The sequence below is a fragment of the Canis lupus genome, chromosome 18, assembly GCF_003254725.2.
Source record: "Canis lupus dingo isolate Sandy chromosome 18, ASM325472v2, whole genome shotgun sequence".
Classification (NCBI taxonomy): Eukaryota; Metazoa; Chordata; class Mammalia; order Carnivora; family Canidae; genus Canis; species Canis lupus.
In genome coordinates, this window is record NC_064260.1 from 55,308,507 (window position 1) to 55,329,887 (window position 21,381).

At 56.8% G+C, this 21,381-nt stretch overlaps 2 protein-coding genes across 5 annotated transcripts; one reads left to right on the forward strand and one right to left on the reverse strand.

Moving 5' to 3' along the window:
• Positions 1-1,081: 1,081 nt before the first annotated feature.
• Positions 1,082-8,502, forward strand: SLC15A3 (solute carrier family 15 member 3). The gene is made up of 6 exons (XM_049096544.1): positions 1,082-1,187; positions 2,096-2,242; positions 3,683-3,793; positions 4,507-4,675; positions 6,064-6,218; positions 7,587-8,502. Exons 2-6 carry the CDS (start codon positions 2,228-2,230, stop codon positions 8,178-8,180), a joined length of 1,044 nt encoding a protein of 347 aa, XP_048952501.1. The 5' UTR covers positions 1,082-1,187; positions 2,096-2,227; the 3' UTR covers positions 8,181-8,502.
• On the reverse strand, positions 8,420-21,152 carry TMEM132A (transmembrane protein 132A). 4 transcript variants are annotated; one of them, XM_035701895.2, is made up of 12 exons: positions 20,992-21,109; positions 19,204-19,330; positions 18,510-18,724; positions 18,062-18,280; positions 16,999-17,330; positions 15,532-15,681; positions 14,285-14,483; positions 14,043-14,186; positions 11,637-11,839; positions 10,692-10,965; positions 10,113-10,304; positions 8,420-9,685 (listed from the first exon to the last, which is right to left on the reverse strand). In XM_035701895.2, the coding sequence occupies exons 2-12, from the start codon at positions 19,208-19,210 to the stop codon at positions 8,660-8,662; spliced, it is 2,961 nt and encodes a 986-aa protein (XP_035557788.2). In that variant the 5' UTR covers positions 19,211-19,330; positions 20,992-21,109; the 3' UTR covers positions 8,420-8,659. The 4 variants fall into 4 exon arrangements, with proteins under 4 accessions (XP_035557788.2, XP_025301741.3, XP_025301740.3 ...); XM_025445956.3 differs by lacking the exon at positions 20,992-21,109 and adding an exon at positions 20,154-20,525; XM_025445955.3 differs by lacking the exon at positions 19,204-19,330 and having other exon boundaries at positions 14,285-14,480; positions 20,992-21,152.
• Positions 21,153-21,381: the final 229 nt, after the last annotated feature.

Below are 21,381 nucleotides of genomic sequence, written 5' to 3' on the forward strand. Positions count from 1 at the left end.
CGGGTAAGAAGGGTGCTCTTGGTGACGGGGGCCATGGAGCCTGGAGACGTGCTGTGCTTCTCCTGGGGAGGTGCAGTCCTCTTGGAAGAATGTTCTGGGTCAGCTCCCATGGTAGCCCTTTATGACAACCTGCTGTGCAAGGGCCAGAGCTGCCCCGCTGTGACCTTGCTGGTGATGGAGCCCAAGGTGGTGGTGGTGGTCCTGCCCACGGACTAACTCAAGAGAGTATAAGGCTGGTTGTGCACGGTCTTGACAGTGATGATCGAGGTAGAGGGGGAGGTGTTCATCAGCAGCCACGGTGAAGATAATTCAGCAGTGGTTGACAAAGGCATTAGGACTGGCTGATGATGGAGACGATGGTACCAGGGAAGGCTGTTGGGATATAACATGAGTAATTCAACACCACAAGGGTAGCAAGTGTAAGAAAATCTAAGAGGGCACCTGGGTGGCTCAGTCGGTTAAGTGTCTGCCTGCGGCTCAGGTCATGATCTCCGGGTCCTGGAATGGAGCCCCACACTGGGATCCTGCTCAACAGGAAGCCTGCTTCTCCCTCTCCCTTTGCCCCTCCCCCCTGCTTGTGCGCGTGTGCCCTCTCTCTCTCACGCACTCTCTCAAGTAAATAAATAAATAAATAAATAAAATCTTAAAAAAAAAAAAAAAAAAGAATGTCTAAGAAATCAGCCAAACTTGCTCCTCCTCCGTTAGCTGGCATCCCAGGGAGGAAGGTTCAGAACAGTCCTTCACACACACACCAGCTTCCTTTTGCCCCTGTCCTTCCTGAAGTTAATTGACCACTTTGCTAAGCAAACATGTCTCCAGACCTTGGAGCCTGTTACAGATCCTATCAGTAGGATCTAGATGGAGAAAGGACAGGACATGTTTGTCTAAGCTGGTGCATTGTGGTGGGGGTTTGTTTTAATGATCCAGCTCAGCCCAACAAACCATCCTGGAACTCAGTTACCTAAGCAATCACATTTTATTACCTCTCATGATGCTGTGGGTGACTGGGCTCAGCCAGGTAGTTGTTCCGCTTCTTGTGATGTCATGGGGGTGGGGGGCTACAGTCATCTGGGGGCCTGAAGGGATTAGAGCATCCAAGACGGCTCACTTATGTGGCTGGCAGTCCAACAAAGGCACCCGGGGTCCCCCTTCATGTGGCCACACACCTGTAGCTGGAGCTCCTCACAGTAAGGAGTCTGGGTTGCAAGACCGAGCCATCACTTCTGCTTGTTCCGTTGGTCAGCACAGCCACAAGGCCAGCCCAGATTCCAGGGCAGGGGAACAGATGGCCTGTTAGTGGAGGAGTGACATCCCACCCTAGGAGGGGAGACGCTGATAGTGGCCATCTTTGGAAATGACCACACTGGTGTTATCCCCTTCGGCATCTCAAAGGATGAGGCAAGACTCTTGAGCAAGAATGGATTAGAAACTAGAAAAATGTCAAGACAAAGGGCAAAGGCGGGGGGAGGTCATAGCAGTGGTTGATCTATCCTGTTTCCTTAACATTTCCCCTGCACCCCTACCTCTCCACTGCCTCCATCCTCGTCAGGTAGGGAGAGGGCTATAATAATGCCTGTTCAGGAAGATGGACTTGGAGACAGGGAGTGAGGGTGCATTGGGGTATACCAGATCCGGGCTGGCCTCTCTCTCTATCCCTGTCTCTCTCTGAGTCAGGCTTAGACTGGGACCTCCCTGCTCTCCGCAGCACACTGATGCTGTGAAGCCAAAAATTCCCGAAGACTCCGCTCACCACAGTCTCTGGTCTGCTTTCCCCGGGGACCACAGCACACGGCTCTTGGCTGGGAGGGGTCTTGAAGAAAGGAGGAGATAGTGAGGGAGTGTAATGGACAGTCAGTGGGAGGCTGGCTTTGGGGGACAGTCGCTTCACTAACGACAAGGAAGGCGAGGATGCTGGCTGAGGTGACGATGGTGATGATGGAGAAGGTGAAGCTTCTGGTGGAGGGAGGAGATGGGTCATTTCAGAGATGATGGCTGTGGTCACCGGTGATAGAGGAGCAAGACTAAATAGGGGATAATGGTGGTCATGGTGGTGGCGATGGCTGCTGTTTTATCTGCTGCCCCCATGGCCCCACAGGGACCCTCAAGGCGCCCAACTGCTGCCTGACCAGAGGTCTCCCCAGCCTGGCCCTTCCCCCCAAGAGGACATTGCCAACTTCCAGGTGCTGGTGAAGATCTTGCCCGTCATGGTGACCCTGGTGCCTTACGGATGGTGTACTTCCAGGTGAGCACCCTGCCCGTTAGCTCTGAGGACAGTGGCTCCCCAGTCCCCGGATGGGGCTAAGCTCTCACCATAGAAGCCCAAAGCACGTGGAAATGGGAACAGGTGTTCACAGAGTGACCTGGTGCTACCTGGGGCCTGACACAAAGCCATCCCAGTAATTAATAGCATGAGGAACCCTGGAGACAAATTTGAGGCCCAGGGACTCCAATGTGATCCCATCTGTCTGAGCCTCATGTATAAAACAGGGAGCTTAGGGGTTCTAATAGCTCTAGAGCATTCAGATCCTCTGATGTGGCAACTGAGGCCCAGAGTTACCCTGTGCCCCACAGCCAGTTAGGGGCCACCTCGGGGCATTGAATTCTTTGTAGCAGTGATTCCCCCCGGGTCTGTGTCTCAGAACCACCTGCAAGCTTTTAAAGCAGATTCTGTGTCCCACCCCAGAGTACTGAAAAGAGAATTGTTGGGGGAAGTCTCTAGGAAAATAAACTTCTCAGGGGATACTGGTACTTAGCCAGGTCTGAGAGCCACTGTTCCCCACCATTTCTTACCGGGAAGGTTAGTGCGATGTGTGTGTGTGTGTGGGGGGGGGGGGTGGCTGTGACCTGACTCCAACTTCTAACCCCCCCATGACAAAGTCTTTGCCTTCCATACCCCTTCAAGAGGAAGCTTGTTTTGAGTCACACAAGATGGGGGTTATGCAAGGCCAGCCTGCTTCTTGGGGGTGGCATAGAGGAGACAGGACAGAGGCATGGGGAGGGGGTCTGTCTGTGTCCATGGCTGATTCTCAGTCATACTGGTTGTCAGAATACTGATGTACTTATGTACCACTTGGTCAATGGCTGTTGTCCTGAGCAGCCCGAGTGCCCTCCCCTGCCCCAGACCCTCGTGTGGGATTGTTCTGGATCCCCTGCATTTTAGAATACTACAGGGGTGATATGTGATGTGAAACTGGGCCCCTTGGAGCTTGCCCCTGCAGCTGAGCCCAGAGCCATGCTGGTGGGTTGATGTCTACCCAGTGTCTGTGCCACGTCCGCCTGTGGGATGAAGCTTGGCCTCAGTGTCAAATGAGAGCTCCCCATGGGGACAGCCGTGTCATTATCTTCCCCATGTCAACAAACATTTATCCACACTTCCTCTGTGTCAGGCCTTGGAGACACCAAAATGTGAGTCATAACAGCTGTGCCTAGGCTCTGGGATAAGGCTGCACACACAGCTCACGGGCCTGGGAACAGAGCGAAGGAAGCTCCCTGACTGAGCCTGGCTCCTGAGGAGGAAGCAGGGTAGGCAGGTCACATCTCCCCGAGGCTGGGAGAGGGGACAGCTGCCCAGCTGCCCTGTGCTCCTTCTGAAGAACGCCCATCTCGGAGCTTGCGGCCTCACCTCTCCTCGCAGGTGAGGTGGCCAGCTCTGTTCCAGCCATGGCTCCATCTCTCTTGGCAGATGCAGTCTACGTATGTCCTGCAAGGTCTTCATCTCCGCATCCCAAACATTTTCCCAGACCTCCCTGCCGATAGCTCCATAGCTCTGGGAGCCCAGGGTAGCGGCTACAAGGTGAGACCGGGTATGCATTCAGCCCCCGTGATGGGCCTTGCTGGGCGTGTCCTCTCAAAACAGAAAGAAATTAAGCTGTTTTCATGCCCAGGAGCAGGGGATCATCAGGAAACAGGAAAAGCACCTGCAGGATGGGGAAACTTGTGCCCCAGCCCAGGCATCCTGCTAAGATGGGGCAGCTTTGCTCCCACCCACCGCTGCTCTGAGGCAGGTCTCACCACCCTGTCTTCATCCCACAGACTCTCAGAGAGGTGCACCCACATCCCAGTTCTACCTTGAGTTCCCACACTCTCCGGGGCCCCTGGATCCCCAGATGTCTGCCTTCCACCAGGACTTTCCAAACCAGTTCCATGGTGTTTCAAAGACTCCTAACATCAAAGATCCTCAGAGCTGGCAGAGAAATTACATTTGCCACCATACCTTCATTCCTTGCCTGGGGCAGACATCACGAATCAATCCTGACCATGTTTTCATGCTGAGCCTGAGAATGTTCGCAGCAGCCATTACCAACTGATAGAAGCCAGAGGAAACCATTTGCCACCTCTGATTTAATCCCATCCCCGATTTAACCCAGCTGAGGAGTGTGCATTCCAGAGAGGGGAGAGGGCTGACCCTGGGTCACCCAAGGACGGTCTGGAGGCCAGCGCTCCCAACTCCAGCCCACAGCTCCTTCTGCTCTGCTAGCCTGTCTTGCTTGGCCCCCTCTTGTTCAGATCCCGGAAGCCTGGCTCCTCCTGGCCAATGTCGTGGTGGTGCTGATCCTGGTGCCCATGAAGGACCACTTGCTCGACCCTTTACTGCTGTGGCACAAGCTGCTTCCCTCAGCCCTGCAGAAGATGGCACTGGGCATGTTCTTTGGTTTTGCCTCTGTCCTTGTGGCAGGTGTGTGGGCCCAAGTGGAGGGATGCAGGGAGGGAGGCTGGCCTTTGTCTGCAGTTGGGGGAGGTTGGCTCCACTTTGGCAGGTGTTGGAGCCGTGGGTCTGGGCCACATCCACCCTCCTGCCGTGGGTGCCAGTCTTGGCTTCCCAGAGGGTGTGAGCTGAAGGGGATCTTCCTCCTCTGGTCCCCGGCCTCTCCTCATCTTGACAGATGAGGGAGCTCAGGACAAGAGAGGGAGAAAGATTTTCCCCAGTGGGATGTAAGCTCCCTGAAGACTGGTTTTTCTTTTTTTTTCTTTTTCATTCACTGCTATGAAACTATGCATGGACACCCAGTAAATGGGTTAAATGAATTTTTCAGACACTCAGCCACTTAAAGAAAAGAATTTATCATTTTGCTCTCTTCCTTCTCGTTCAAAAGGATTTGAAGCCATTTACTACAAAGAGGCTCTGGTAAAGAAGCCTTTCATGCCACGACACAAACCTCTGTCCCTTTCACTCCTGAAGTTACTTAGCATCTTTGTGCTCTGTCTTTACAATGGCCGTAGTCATTCATGCAGCCCCCGTGCAGGACCTGGGTTCTGCCCTCGTGGAATGTGGTCTAGCAGGAGTGTTGTGAGGATTCAAAAAAAAGGCAAAGCTGTGAGACATCCAGCACTGTGCCTGGATCACAAGGAGGAGGCAGGGAAATCAAAGCTCAAAGCCCAGTATTGTGTTGCAAGGAACGAAAACCAAACCAGGTTCTTTTTCAGCTCCGGGCTTTAAGGTACGTTGTCCTATTTCATCCTCACAACTCTGGGATTTTTATTCTCGCTTCTTGCATAAGAGCACTGGTTCTTAGAGAGGTTAAGTGATCTGCCCAAGGTCACCACTAACCAGTGGCAGGGCCAGGATTGGAACCTAAGTGACCTTGCACCACATGCAGTGTTCATGCCACTACGGCACAGCTGTCTTCTAACAATGACCTCCTAAAACTTGGAGGTCAGGTTAGAAACCCTCCTTGATGCTGCAGGAGAGAAGTCACGTGATATGAAGGAAATGGGGCACAAAGAGGTGGAAATCCAGCCCCAAATACTCATCAGCTCGTGTGACTCGGGGCTGATTACTTACTCTAAATTTCTTTCTTCATTTGCAAGAATGCATATTAAATGCCCAGCACATAACAGGCTCTCAGTTAATACCAGTTGTTCCTATTCTTGAGTGCCAAAGCCTCATTCTGAGCTTCCTAGCAGCCGAGGCAAAAATCAAGGCGTTTGCCAGAGTTCTCCTTTCCTGCTGTTCAGTCGGTCACCACTGGCCTAGGGAATACCCACCACGTGCCGAGCTTTGCTGCGGGCTAAGCTGAGGACCGGGGGCCTGGCTATTTATGGTGCACCTGTTTCCCCCACCAGGAGGCCTGGAGATGGAGCGTCTACAGTACATCCATCGCAACCAGTGTCCCAGCAGATCGGGAAGGATGTGTACTAGGCGGCACCACTGTCCATCTGGTGGCAGATCCCTCAGTACCTGCTCATTGGGATCAGTGAGATTTTTGCCAGTATCCCAGGTACCCCGGGCCCCTCCCCTGTTCTTGCACCAGTGATGGGCTCTGCCTGGAGCTGCCTCCAAGTCAAAAAGTCTCATGGGCACAGCTTCTGGAGTTTGCAGGAGTAGAGGAAGGCCAGGTTTTCTGAGTGCGGCTGCATTCACCCAGTGGATACTTACTAGCTCCTGGTTTGTGCCAGGCACTGTGGTAGGCACTGGAGATTTGGAAGGATGAAGACGCTCCTTGGCAACCTCCCACATAGTCCCTGGCACCATGTGCCTCATTCCCCATGTCTGTGCGTTGCTGTTCCCGATGCCTCGGATTCAAAGTAAACTTACTTTACTTAAAATAAACAAAGTATTTCCCCTTCACTGCTGAGCCTAAATGCCAGCTCCTCCATACAGCCCTCTCCAAGCCCCCTGGTCACAGGGGGTCCTTCTAGCTCCTTTTATTCACATCTATCACAGCACACGGGTCACTGTGTTGTAATAGTGCAGTATGTTTGTCACCCCCGCCAGGCCTGCGAGCCAGAGCTGTGGAGCGCAGGTGGGCTCTTCGCTCAGCCAAGTAGCAGAAGCTACTCAGCCACAGGCCCAGGGCTGGGCTCTAGTGGGACTTGCTCGGAATTGTGGAGACCATCACACGGACAGTAAACTCAGTGGAGGGCTGTAGAAGTGACTGGACAGTGTAGGGAAAGCCCCTGGGACGAGGTGGGGAGGAGGCTGGTAGGCAGGGAAGGTGGAACTCCGCAGGTAGGATGCCACAGGCGGAAGTGAAGAGCTAAGGCTTGTGGGGAGTGTGTGCAAGGCTGGGGAGGTATAGGGCCAAGCCTGGGTGTTGAAGTCGTTCCTGAGGGCAATAGCTGCCACCGCCCCCCAGCCCTCCACCCCAGGGGGATTTTGGCAGGGAAAGGATCCCAATCTTTTAGACAGACCCATCTGGCTGTGTGAGCAGGAAGAAGGGAGGCAGGGGGGTTTGCAGGTACTTGCAGAGGCTGGGCAGTAAGTGATCAGGACTGTGCTTTGGCCCAGGGCAGTGGGAACAGAGAGGAGGGCAGACAGTGAGATTTCTGAGGTTGGGTCAAAAGGATTTGGGGAGGATGTTGAAGGCGGGCAGAGAGGGTAGGGGAGAGGGAGGTGCTGTCCCTGAAATGGGAGACCCAGGAGGAGACAAAACAATGCAGGGGCATCCAGGTGGACGTGTCCAGCCAGGGGAACAGATGAGCAGGGCAGAGGCAAGGGGTCACTGGTACGCAGGTGTCATCCTAGCCATGGGTGGGCAGCCATACAGGGGAGGCCAGGATGGAGGCTTGGTGAGTATGGCCGGAGGCCCTGAGCCTCATCTCTGCTCCTGCATCAGCCGCTTGGGTTTTCCCCCCTCCCTCTGCAGGCCTGGAGTTTGCTTACAGAGGCTCCGTGCTCCATGCAGAGTGCCATCATGGGCATCTTCTTCTGCCTGTCGGGGGTGGGCTCACTGCTGGGCTCCAGCCTCGTGGCACTACTGTCACTGCCCCGGGGATGGCTGTACTGCCCCAAGGACTCTGGTGAGTGTGGAGCCCTCCCTGGGATTGGGACATGGGGGGGGGGGGGCTTGGAAAGTGGGTGGCAGCTACCAAGTGCTTTGATGCCAGGCAGAGTAAAACACAGGCTGGACTCAGGAGAGCCAGGTTCTAGCCCAAACCTGGCCAGTTGTCCACAGCGTGGCCTCCCTGCCTTGGGCCTCAGTGTCCGTAACTGTCAAAAAGGAATCCGTGAACTTAGCAGACCTCCAAGGCTCCTTCCCACTTCTGGAAGTCAGTCATTGTGGCCTAGGAGTCACCTTCCTCTGTGGTATTTGTATTTTAAACCCCTGAAAGAACAGCCAACAAGGAATTGCAGACGCCACAGGAAACACTGTGGACCACCAGGTGTGAGAGGGCTGCCTGCCCACCCACTGCCCACACTGCTTCAGCTGCCAGTCCCAGGGGAGCCGTGCCCGACCTGAATGCCAACCCCCCCTTTCCCCGGGGAATATCAACAATTGCCGGATGGACCTTTACTTCTTTCTGCTGGCCAGTATTCAGGCGCCACAGCCCTCCTGCTTATCTGGATTGCCGGTCGCTATGAGAGGGTAGCTCAGAGCCCGGCCTCCCAAAGCTGTCCCAGCAGGGATAGGGGCTGAACACCGCCACCCCCGACGCCCCCTTGCTTCTCTCTCAGGACACAGGCAGCAGCAGTCCCAGGTGGGGGTTCCTTGAGTTTATTCTGTACCCAACGTCACGATGAAATGGTTCTCATAAATAAGGGGCGTAAGCCCTTCCTCACGAGCATGGTCCATGATGGGGGGCGCAGGGCAGAGGGGGCCTGAGTGGGCGTCCTTTTGAGAGACCAGGCAGGGGACTTGGATCAGCAAGCACCAGGGGGGAGCAGGAGGCTGCCCGGGCTGGTGGCTGACAGTGCTGGACCAGGCAGGCCGGGGAGGGGTCAGGAGCTGCCCCGGATCCTCTCCATGTAGCTGCGCAGCTCCTCGGGGTCCTTCAGTCCCATGTCCTCACATACCCAGCGGATGTCCTCCTCACCTGCCACCAGGATGGACTGCACGGCCGGGGCCCCTACGGACTCCTGAGATAGCTCAGCCAGGGGAGCTGGCGCAAACGTCACAAACTCGACACGTTTCCGCCGTCCCCCCGCTTCCTTCCGGGCCAGGGTGCTTGAGGAGCTACTGGTGCCCCCGCCAGGTGCCTGGGCCACAGTCAAGGCCTCCCCTCCTCCCCCACTCTCACAGGGGCAGCCCCCCTCCCCCTGGGGCAGGCCTGGGGACTGCCGATCCAGCTGGCGGCTTAGTTCCTCCTGGTCTGTACCCAGCCAGACCCAGTTGTGGGGCTGGGGGGAGGCAGGGTCAGTGGCACCGTCGGGAGGCTCCTTGCGCTGGTAGCGCAGCACGAAGACCACACCGTTGACCAGGAAGATGAGGATGGCCAGGCAGAAGATGCCCAGCAGAGCGTACATGCCCAGCTCTAGGTCGGTGACCCGCTGAGGGGCCGGGACCATCTCCTCCTCCTCTTCCTCTTCCTCCTCCTCTCTGGCCTCTGCCTCTGCCCGCTCAAACTTGCCCTTCACAACCCCACTGCCCCCAACACCCCCTGCCTCCCACTGTTTACCACCCACGCTGGCCTCCGTGGCTGGTGGGCCCCGGGCAGGGCTAGATGGGAGGGCGGGGGGCGGGGTGGGAGCAGGGGGAAGCCCTAGCCAGGCGGTGCCAGAGGCCAGGGGGACCCGGTGGCGGCCCCGGCGGCAGGGCTCAGGTGGGTGGAGAGCCACGTGCAGGGGCAGCCCCTCGGCACCTGCCCCACTCACCACCACCCCAAGCTGGGCACCCTGGTCCTTGGCTGGCAGGATAGCACCAGGCTCCTCGGCGGAGACAGACAGTCCCAGGTCATGTTGGTTGTAGAGCTCAGCGGGGACCAGGGTGTGGTCAGAGAAGGACAGCCAAAGGGAGAGGGCCACCTCCTGTGGGGCACACGGACACAGGCAGAGACATGCGAGGGCACGCACGCATGCACACAGAGACCACTCCCACAGAGACAGGCCACACGGAGGAAGAGGAGGAAGAGGAGAGATCAGAGAAAAAACAAACACAGGCGGATGGACAAAACACAGGGAGAGAGGGGATGTGTGTCAATCACCTGGTTGCCACTCAGCCCTGGGGTCTGAGTCATCGGGAGGGTCCTCAGAGCCATCTAACCAACCTCCCACTGCCACACTCCAGCCAGTCACTGCTTGATCATCTCCAGCCGCAGAGAGCTCACTACCTCACAGGACAGTCAGTCCTCATTCTGAAAACCCTAAGGGGAGGGGTCCAGGTGCCTCCCAGCCCCCTGTCATTAGCCCCCATCTGGAGATGTTGACCTCACTCCCCTCATCCCCAAGCTGTCACCTGCTTTGGGGCGGGAAAGGCTGACTGTGCCCAGCACGTGGCTGTGACCTCCCCAGGGTGGGCAGTACCCCGGCTCAGGGCCAGTGAGATGCCCATCACCGGCTGCACCTGCAGCTCCAGCACCGAGACCTTGTCATCCGTCACGGCCAATGCCTGCTCCCCCAAAATGGAGTCAGACAGCGGGGAACGCACCTGAGGGTGAAAGGGAGCTGCAAGTTGTGGGGCAAGGGGGAGAGCAAGTGCACAGCCTCTCCCCTCTCATCCCCATCATCTGGACACACTGCTTTCCCCCACCCTTTGCATCCCATATGCCCTATACATTCATACCTGGACCCCAATACCATCTCTCTCTCAAGACCTGGTTCCCCCATGCTGTGAGGGATGCTGCTGTGAAGCAGCCCTTCACGCTGTGAGGATGTCCCCCATTACACAGGCCACCCTCTTCCTACCCAATCCCACTGGGCTCACACGTGCCCGGGTACACTCTGGGCCCGTTCTGACACTCCTCATCCCTGCGCATGAACATTCTGGGGGGTGCCACCTACACCCTTCTCTGGGGGAGGGGGGGGGTCTGCTCACCTCGATGGAGGTGACGCCGGGTTCCCGGCCCACCAGGATGCGGCCGCCCTCCAGCGAGGCTACGCGTGGGTCTTGTACACGTGCGTGAGGTGCCACGAGGTGGGTCACATCCAGCAGCCAGTCAGGGCCGAGCAGGTGGGTGAGGCGGCGGCCACCGTCCAGTGGGTGAGCCGCAAAGGGGACAAGGAAGCGCACGCCAGCTCGCTGGTACTGCAGGCGGCAGCTTCGGGGGCGCCTCTCAGCCTCCTCAGCAGCAGCCTCAGGCTCTGGCATCCTTGGGGGAGGTGGGGAAGAGCGTCAGCTCTGGGCCCCGCCCCTGAGGGACCCCCAGCTCAGCGAGGGGTGTACAGTCTTCAAACTCTGCAAGTACGGTTGCACCTCCACCTGCTGGCCTGGCACCGCGGCCCATTCCTAACTGGTGCCTATGCCTGTCCATCAAGCTGCTCTCACCCTCCCCTCGTTCCTAATCTGAATTCTTGGGTCCTGGGGAGGTAGGGAGATCTCAGGGTGCTCACTATCTGGAAGGCCTGGCTCAGATTCCTGAGGCCACCTCACCCATGTACTCTGGTGGGCCTCTCTTGATATAAGGCTGGAAGAACACAGCAGTGAACGTAAGAGACAAAAGGCCCTCACCTTCAAGGTCTTACATTCTTATGGAGGAGAATGAAGGTGGTGGCCATACCACAAACAAGATGAATCGGGCTATACAGTAACTAGAAAGTGATCCGCACTACAGGGAAGCGCAGCATGGAAGGGGGAAAGGGAGTGCGGAAATCAAGACTACAAATAAAGTGGCATAAAGTGGCCATAAGCTGGGTGGTGACAGGCAGGTGAGCAGGAGGAACCAGAGGCAACTGAGCAGTTAGACCCCCGCTCAAGCCCATGGCCAAGCTCCGTGCACTATCTCTCAGGTCCCAGAGCAACTTCATCAAGGTCTCCACTCACCCTTCAGTGGGGCCAGGGACCCTCCAGCCCCGGACCTGCTCCAGGGTGGTGTCGGTCAGCTCAATGCGCAGGGGCAGCAATGGGGCCCACACTGTCATCTGCAGCGAGGCCCTCAGACGGCGCCACCAGAAGTCCACCTGCACCCCTTGGGCACCCCGGCTCTCCTTGCCAGACACAAACACAGCATCACAGGTCTCGGACACCTATGGGAGGGCAGGAGCTGGGCTAAGCCTGGGAAGACAGGTATGGAACAGAGGGGGCTGCCCTAAGCCCTTACCATAAGGGGCAGGGCTGAAATTCATTCTGCACTCTACTGGCATGTCTCAAGATTAAGATTTCATCAAGGGGCACCTGCGTGGCTCAGTTGGTTAAGCGTCTGCCTTTGGCTCAGGTTATGGTCTCAGGGTCCTGGGATCCGGTCCTCTGTGGCTCCCTGATCAGCAAGGGGTCTGCTTCCCCCTCTCCTTCTGCGCCTCTTCCCTCCACATTCCCCCCCCCCCCCCCACACACACACTCGTGCTCTCTCTTTCTCAAATAAATAAAATCTTTTTAAAAAATGCATCCAAGATCCATTCTGGAGGAACCAGCCATTCCCCAGGTTCACCTGGAGCTCAGCTGAGGAAACTGGCTATTTGCATGCAAAATCTTTGTTCTGGTAGTGGAGAGTTCGAACCCACACATTTGGCTCATTAGTGCTGGCCTCTGACTTTCATTCTGGAGCCACCTGGCTACCAACTACAGGAAGGTGGGCGGAGGCAAGACAGACCTATCTCCTACCTCCCAATCCCCAAGAACCCTCAGGAAGGAATCACTCACATAGGGACAAAGTGCCATCATAAGTAGCAAGACACCTTTTCCAGTCAGGCAGCCAAGATTTAGGCGTCCCCTTTTAGAATTTCAAAATGGAGAAAGCTGCCCGCCCCCCCCCCCTTTTTTTTAAATCTCAGGATCATTATGAGGCTCTAATAATTATCATTATTTTTTTTAAATTTTTTTTATTTATTTATAATAGTCACAGAGAGAGAGAGAGAGGCAGAGACACAGGCAGAGGGAGAAGCAGGCTCCATGCACCGGGAGCCTGACGTGGGATTCGATCCCGGGTCTCCAGGATCGCGCCCTGGGCCAAAGGCAGGCGCTAAACCGCTGCGCCACCCAGGGATCCCAATTATCATTATTTTTAGCATCATGTATTACATTGTATTACTCTTAAAAGTTGTCATTGTTTCAGCTCCTGCCTCTCTGCTGGTAGAGTGTCTTAGGGTGCTTTTAATTCTTTTTTTTTTTTTTTTTTTTTTTTAAAGAATGGGAAGGGGATCCCTGGGTGGCGCAGCGGTTTAGCCCCTGCCTTTGGCCCAGGGCGCGATCCTGGAGACCCGGGATCGAATCCCACGTCGGGCTCCCGGTGCATGGAGCCTGCTTCTCCCTCTGCCTGTGTCTCTGCCTCTCTCTCTCTCTCTCTCTCTGTGACTATCATAAATAAATAAACATTTTAAAAAAATTCAAAAAAAAAAAAAAGGAATGGGAGGGAGTGGGGGAGGGGCAGAAGGGGAGGGAGAATCTCAAGCAGGCTTCATGCCCAGCAGGGTGCTGGATGTGGGGCTCCATCTCACAACCCTGAGATCATGACATGAGCCAAAATCAAGAGGTGGATGCTTAACTGAGCTACCCAGGCGCCCCTGGATGCCTTTAATTCTTGTAACAGTCTAATATATTAGACTCACCTCTAATACTGAGGCTCAGAGGTGAGGAGACTTGTCCACGATCACAGATAACAAAGATGGGTTTCAAACTAAAATTTGTTGGTTCCAACATACGTGTTTTTTTTTTTTTTTTAAAGATTTTACTTACTTATTTGAGAGAGAGAGCACACACACAAGGGGGGAGGGGCAGAGAGAGAGAAGGAGAAACAGTCTCTCTGCTCAGCAGGGAGCCTGACTTGGGGTTTGATCCCAGGACCCTGCGATCACGACCCGAGCCAAAGGCAGACGCTTAACCAACTGGGCCACCCAGGGTCCCCCTCCCTTTTTAAAGTAAGCTCTAGCTCTATGTCCAATGTGTGGCTTGAACTCCCGACCCTGAGATCACGGATCACATGCCCTACTGACTAAGCCAGTCACGTGCCCCCAAGGTATGTGGCCATACTCTTAACTTTCCCACATCAGTTCATTTCTTTCATTACAGTAACAAACGCAGGAGGGCCTAAGCCGGGGCTGCTGGAGTGACAGAGCTCCTTCCCAACTGATGTTGGAGAGAGGAGGTGGGAACAAAAGAAGTTGAATCTGTGGTTCCCCCCACGAGGCTTCTGGTGTCCAGAAGCTGCTCTCTTGGGTACAAGAGTGAGGAAGGATATGCATCGCTCTGCACACAAGTGCACACTTGCCTGGAGTTGGCACACATGCCACTCACCTGCAGCACCTGTGTGTTGGTCGACTCACAGCCAATGTGCTCTGTCACCTCCACCAGGGCCCCCCCATTGTCCACGGTGACCAGGCGTATGGGCACGTGCCTCGGCTCTCCGGTCAGTGGAGCTGTGTTCACCAGCTCCTCGGCCTGCAGGTGCAGGAAGAGCTCAGCCCCAAGCCCATTGCCTCACTTGGCCCCAGGCCTGGCCAGCCACAGGCTGGGGGGGTGGGGGGAGGACTCCTTACCTTGGCCAGTGGGACAAGGGCTCTTACATCCCGCTCTGACACCAGGATCTCCCACACCATTTTGTCCTTTTCTGCTTCGGGGGCCTGGCCTGCATATTCCAGCTGCCATGTGACAGGGCGAGTGACTGCCACACCCCCACTAGTGCCATTCTCCACCAGAAAGTCCACCCACAGGAACTCAGAGAGTTCAGGAGGGCTGCTGGCCAGGAGAGAGACAGAGAGAGAGACTGAGTGCTTGCTAGCGGCCAGGCACAGTTGGAAGCGCTGGCTATATTCATGAGACAAGTCCTATGACAGCCACCAATTAACAGGGGAGAAAATTGAGGTATGAACTTCTATAACCTGCCCAAAGTCACAGAGAAAAGTGGCAGGGCTGGGATTGAACTCAAGTATCCTGGCTCCAGAGCTCAAGCTCATATATTTGTGGCTTCTAGAAGGTGCACGCAGCCACTTCACCACCCTCCTGGAAAGCCTGCTGGTTCTCCTGACTTCTTACTCCCCTTCCATGCAGAATTCTGCCTTCCATGGTCATCCTCCTCTTCCAAGGAAGAAGAGTCACTTCAAAACCCCAGGACTGGCACTCAACCTCCTGAATACTAACCCTCACAGGTCCCTTTGATCAAGCACTGGCTGGATGCTTGCTATATAGTATTTTATTTTCAAAAACCCTAAGGGATGCATTATTATCCCTACTTTACAGGTGAGGAAACAGGCTCTGGTCAGGGGTGTATTTCTTTTTTTTGGGGGGGGGTGATGTAGCGGAGGTTAACTGGCTTGCTCATGGCTATTCATCCCAGTGTCAGAACTAGGGTTCAAACAGAAGCTACCAAGCTCGTGGCCTTGGCCCAGGCTCAGAGCATGAATAGGAGTTCATAAATGTTAACTGCAGCTGGGCTGTCTTTGAAATACTAATGGCCCAGAAAAAGGGACCCATTTGGTGATTGTGGGAGCAGGGAAGTGGCTGCAAGGGCTGTAACTGGAGTAGCCAGGATAGGCTTGTGTCACCTGGAATGAGACTCATGGACACTCACTGAACTTGGTGTGCACCTGGGGATGGATAAATAGTAGCTGGATGAATGAGTATCTGCTCTGCACTGCATCCTGGAAGGAGTCCTCTGTGCTCCCTCATGTGGGAGCATGGGGGCAGCCCAGTGGCCCCCTTCCCTTGGGCCGCAGAAATCTGCTCACTCCTTCCTCCGTCCCCCATCACTGCCCCCCCACCTCGCCCTGGGGAGGGAGATGCCCACCTGGAGTCCAGCCCTGTGTTGCCAGCACGGTGGCAGATGATGAGGGTTGTGTGGTGCTTGGAGCCCTTGAAGCGGTCCAGCTTGGCAGTCCAGAGGCTGGGCTGGACTGGGCGGGCAGCTGTCACATGCAGCCCCTTCTTCACCTTGATCCTGGAGAGAGGACCCAGGCCCCATGTGTCAGGGTGGGTGCTGAGCTATGGACTGAGTAAGTAGGGACGCAAGGGACCAAAGGCATTGGCCTGCTGCCTGGCCTCCCCAACTCATCTGCTCACAATCCTCTGATCCAGAAGGACTCCATTGCAACTCAGGGCAATGCACTCATTGCACTGCAGCCCTCCTCGACTCAAGAGACCTGCCGCTCCCAGGGTCAGGTCTCATCGCATCCCAGCATCTGGGCCCTCCAGGATCTGGTCTAGTTTCATCCTGGGCTGTGACTTCCATCTGTTACTCTGCTTCGGTGACACCGAGAAAGTTCTTTCCTGGACACACAACTCATTTATGTCTCTGAGTCTTTGCTCACGACAGCCCAGCCTGCCCTTCCTTTCTTCCTCTGCTCCTTCTTCAAGCCTCCAGCAGCTCAAATACTATTTCCTCTAGAAAGCTTCTCCTGTGGCAAGATGAGTTTCCCACTTCCCTCAGCCCTAACCCAGGCCCCCACTGCACCTCATATGGCCACCAGAGCATAGGTGCACCCCCAGTGCGTGCCACCTGGCTCCCTTCCCTGTTGCTGGGGCCCCTTCACGCCAGATGGGGACCAGGCCTTGCTCATCTCTGTAGCTCCAGAGTAGAGACACAGGGCCAGGCATGTTTTAAACATCTGGGAAAGATCTAGTGAGTGTGCGAGGGGGCATGAGAAGGTGTAAGAGACAGGGGGACAGGACAGGTACCTGAGAGATCCACAGGAACAGGACACACATTAATCCAAATGTGGGAGAGGCAAGTGACACTCTGAAAATTCTTGTCTGTGGAACTGGGTTGGGGGCTACTGTGGGAGAACCCTCTGCAGGGAGGGACGCAAAAAAGAGAGACTTTCCTGTGGGGAGGGGTGGGCTCTGTCCAAAGGTGAGGACATGCAGCAAGGCGGCGGACGGGAGAGCTTGTAGATGAATGTGATTGGGGCAGACACCCATCCTGGGGCATCAGAGCATTAACCACCCCCAGGCATTGCACTTTCCAGTCTTCCCTCCCTGGAGCCTCATGGCTGCCCTGTGAAGCAGGCAGCATCGGCCTCATAGGACAGGCGTCTCCAGGAGGTGTCGGGGGAAGGGGAGCTTCCAACATCTGATGCCAAGTTCAGGGCTGTGCCCACTGCTGGGGCTTGCCTGCTGCCAGGACAGTCACGGTTCTTGGCCCAGAGAGGGTTTGGTGGGCCCATATCAGCAGAGATCAAGGACTCCAGTAAGGTACCTGCTCAGTCTTTCTGCAGAGGTCCCTGCCTCCAACCCATGCCAGGAGCTCTGGACTCACCGCAGGGTCAGGATGCTGGCTGTGAAGTTGTGCCGAAGCAGGAGGGTGGCACTGAAGAGCTGGCCTGGCCGCACAGGCACATCAGGGACCCGCAGGGTCACCGCCTCATCCAGGGGCACCTCTTGGTACTGTGGGGGGTCCGCTGGGCGCAGCTCCACACTACCCACTGGAAGGGCTTGCTCCCTGGGGTCCTCCTCCTGGCTGGGGCCGCAGCCCCCAGGGCCCTCAGCTGCGGGCTCCAGCGTGTAGGCCAGCTCGGCCCGTGTAGTGGAGCCCTGGGAGAACCAGTGGGAGGGAAACTCCAGCTCCACCACACAGGCGCCTAGGGAGGGCTGCAAACACACAACGGCCATGGTTGACATGGTGGGGGAGGGGGTTCCAACACCCATGGCAGGAAATGCAGAGCTGGAGGGGCCCGTGGAAGGCAGGCCCAGCATGGGCCAGGGACATTTCCCAGATGACACAACTAGTGAGTGATGTGACTGGGGCGAGGTCCCCGAACTCGTCCAAAAGCCGCGCTTCTCTTCTTGCCAACAATCTCAATCCTAATGCCTCCCCCTCACCAGGCCCCAGGACCACCCTATGCCTCAGGCTTTGAAGATTCCCAAAGCCTCCAAAATATCTCTCCCTGGTAGATTCCCAAACAGTGCAAGCTGCAATTATAAAAGTAATACTAACAATAATGCAAACACTCACCGAGTGCTTACTCTGGGCCAGGTACTAGCATTGTGCCAAAAGCTCTTTGCAGCCGTTTCATTTGTTCTTTATTCCAGCTCCATAGGAGATAGGAATTATTATTACCCCATTTTACAGATAGGGAAGCCAAGTCCCACAAAAATTAAGTTACTTGCCTGAAGTTGTATGCAACAGACTAACTTCCTGAAAGGACCCTAAAGAACCCTTTCCAAGGGTCCCCACGTAAGTCAACAGAACAGGAATGCAGTCCGCTTGTCTGGGACTCCTAAACCACCCGGGAGTGGTGAGCCCTTTCTTCCCTGCCCTAGGACTGCCCTCTGGCTGGCATAGCAGGTAGAGCCAGACTAGGTAGGGCCTGCCCACTCACCTGGAAGTGGCAGGCTTGGTGAGCAGTGCCTGCAGGATGTGTGGCATGGAGCCAGGCGCAGGGCAGGCTGCCAGGCCCTGGAGGCCAATCCTGCCCTTTGAGGTGGAAGAGGACTCGGGCATGGGGCTCTGCTGGAGTCACGGCCGCTTCCACCGACACAGCCCGCACATCCCACGGCACTGGCCGTTGGTGGGGCTCAGTAACCCGTGGAGGGACCACCTGGAGGGAGAAGGGGGTGCTCAACAAACCAGGGGGCTGGGGGGGAAGCAAGATCCGGAGAGATGGGATGCCAGGCTTCCAGTCCCAGTGTGGCAGGAGAGAGCATTTACATGTCTCTGGAATACGCAGAGTGCAGCTGGGGGTGGGGAAGACCCTTGAGCCGCACACAGCAGGCCACAGCTCTGAATCCTATTAGCCTCGGAGTCAGTCTCTGGTGCCCTCTCCTTACCTGCTGAGTGGCAAAGGGTGGGTAGGAGGCCCGGAGAAGAGGCTGGACCCTGGGCCATGGCTGCAGGAGCAGAAAGGTCTCAGATCGGGAGCCCAGAGAGGAGTTGGCAGGTGGATAATGGCCCACTTGCTGCACACGGAAGTGCTCAGGGGCATCAAGGAGCTCCAGGGTTGCAGGCAGGTAGATGGTGTTCAAGGGGTCCTGGTCACAGTCCACTGAAGAAGGAGAAGGGATAGAGATGGTGACAGCTCCAGAGCTGACTGGGGCTGCACCAGGCTCCAGCCCAGGGCACCGTGGTGGTGGGCAGTGGAGGAAAGGAATTATAAATGTCCCATCCGGGATCCCTGGGTGGCGCAGCGGTTTAGCGCCTGCCTTTGGCCTGGGGCGCGATCCTGGAGACCCGGGATCGAATCCCACATCGGGCTCCCGGTGCATGGAGCCTGCTTCTCCCTCTGCCTGTGTCTCTGCCTCTCTCTCTCTCTCTCTGTGTGACTATCATAAATAAATAATAAAAAAAAAAAAAACAAAAAAAAAACATAAATGTCCCATCCCCCCCAGGATGTAGGGGAAGTGGTCTCATTTCACAGATGGGGAAAGTGGGGCTCAAAGAGCCTCCCATAGGTAGCATGGGACAGGGCCAGGATTTGAGTGTACATTCGGGACTGGATGCCAGCTTCCAAACCATTCCTTCTACCTTCCATAGACTCAGGCCTTCCTCCCTTGAGGAGAACCTTCTCAACATCTCTTCCCCATTCCTGTCCTCTACATACTTGCTTCTGATATCAAGGCATTTGTGGGGCACAGTTCTTCCCAGGCAGGGTCTGTGTAGTAAAAGATGGTGGCAAGGTGAGCTTGGTAGAAGCAGAGACCCTTTCTCTGTCCCTGAATCCTTGGCCAGACTTGCCAGGGCATCCACCCTCCTGTCCCCTTCATCATCACCATGGCAACTACAGCTTCCTAAATGTGCTCCCTTCTTTTCCATCCCAACTGGGTACCAGAGTGCAAGAGTGGGACTAGGGTTGGGGTGGGGGTGGGGCGACCGTGAGCTTGGGGAGAGGGTCAAAATAGTTAATGAGTAGAAGGGCAAAGGACCCCTATGACCGTATTTGGTTTGTACCAAGTTATGACTAGTTAGCCCCAATAAGAATAGACACTTTTGGACACTGACTACATGCAGACTACTATTTAAGACATTTTACATACATTAACTCTTCAGTTTATGTAATAGCTCTGAGAACTAGGCTCTATTGCTATTAAATCCATTTTATGGATGTGGAAGATGAGGCTGAGGTTAAGGGGCTTGCCAGGATCCCTCGGCTGGAGAGAGCTGGAGCTGGGAGTCAGGGATCAGGCACTACACACAGAGGGGGTACCCTGCTTCTCCATCCTATGCCCTCTGCAAGGGTGAGCACTTCTGGTTTCAGTCCCTGGACTGTGGGTCTCTCTTCCATCCCTTAGGTCACGTTGCCTCCTTAAGGAAGCCCTTCTTGATTGCTTGCCCTCCCACCACGACCCTGGTTGCCTCATCTGAATTAGCTGTCTTCCTGTCTAGGGACAGAGGTTTCTCGTAATCGTTCCTGAATCCCCAAGCTGGGCAGCTCTCCCTAGAGAGGATGTTCTGGGAGCCCGGAGGGCTGCGTTTACATCTTAATTCTGCCTCAATGTAGCTTGCATCGGTCATTTGACATCTTCACCTGTGGATTCTCTTCACCTGTAGACTGAGCATTCAGTGACAACTGCGAACAAGGGAGGGCTCTGGAAAGTGTGGAGCGCTGTCCAGGGGAGAGGTTATGGCCACTGAATAATGGATGTGACAAGGCCTCCCTCGTGTCTCCCAGGAGAGGTTATTAGGGCTCCTGCTGGGTCCCCTGGGGAGGGAGCAGGTGGCTGAGCGCGGCCCTGCGGACAGCGCCTTCTCTGCCCTGCCCTGGGCTGGGGGGCTTGATGGTTTCCACCCCCTCCGAGACCCCCCACCGGGGAGCTTGTGCCTGAGAGGCTGCCCGCGTCCGCCCCGACCTGCCGTCCTCCTCCTGTTCTCTGCCGCCCGGAGAGTTACGGGACGCCCGGGCCGGACTCCGCTCTCGCGGGGGGGGCGAGGCTCGCAGGGGCCTCACGATCCGGCCCCGGCCTGGGGGTCACCCTCCGAGCAGCGCGCCCCACCGAGGTGCTCCGACCCCCGCCCCGGCACAGCGGAGCCGCGGCCCCGTCCTCCGGTGATGCGCGCCCGGACTCAGGGAGGCGCCGACGGGGCCGTCCCCGGGGCCTCTGGGGTCCGGTGGCTCCTTGGGGCGGGGGCGGGAGCTCGCGGCAGGCGCGGGGGCCGGTGCCGAGCCCGGGCCGGCCGGTCCTGGGTCCCTTAGGGCTGCGGGGCTCCTCGCGAGGGAAGCAACGGGGAGCAGAGCCGGGACCCAGGGCGGAGACCTCGGGCCTCGGGGCGCAGTCGGGGACCCCCCCGGGCCGTCCCCCCCCCCCCCCCGCTGACCTCTCTCGACGTCCAGGGCCAGGGCCAGCGCCAGCAGGAGGCAGGGCCAGGGGCCGCGGGGCCCCCGGGGAGCCGCCCCCGCGCGCCCCATCCCGGCGCACATCCTCCCGCGGAGGGCGGGGACTAGGCGGGCGGCTCCGGTGGCCCCCGCCCGCCCGGCATCTCCCGCCGCCGCCGCCGCCGCCGCCCGGGGCCGCAGCTCCAGACAATGGAGCTCGAGCCGGAGCCGGAGCCGGAGCCGGAGCGGGAGGAGGAGGAGGAGGAGGAGGAGGAGGAGGAGGGGGAGGGGGAGGGAGCGAGCGCGGCACGCGGGCTGCCCCTCGCCCGCCGGGTCCTAGCGCCCTTCGGCTCTCCAGGCCCGGGCCGGGACCCGCCCCACCGAGGGACCCG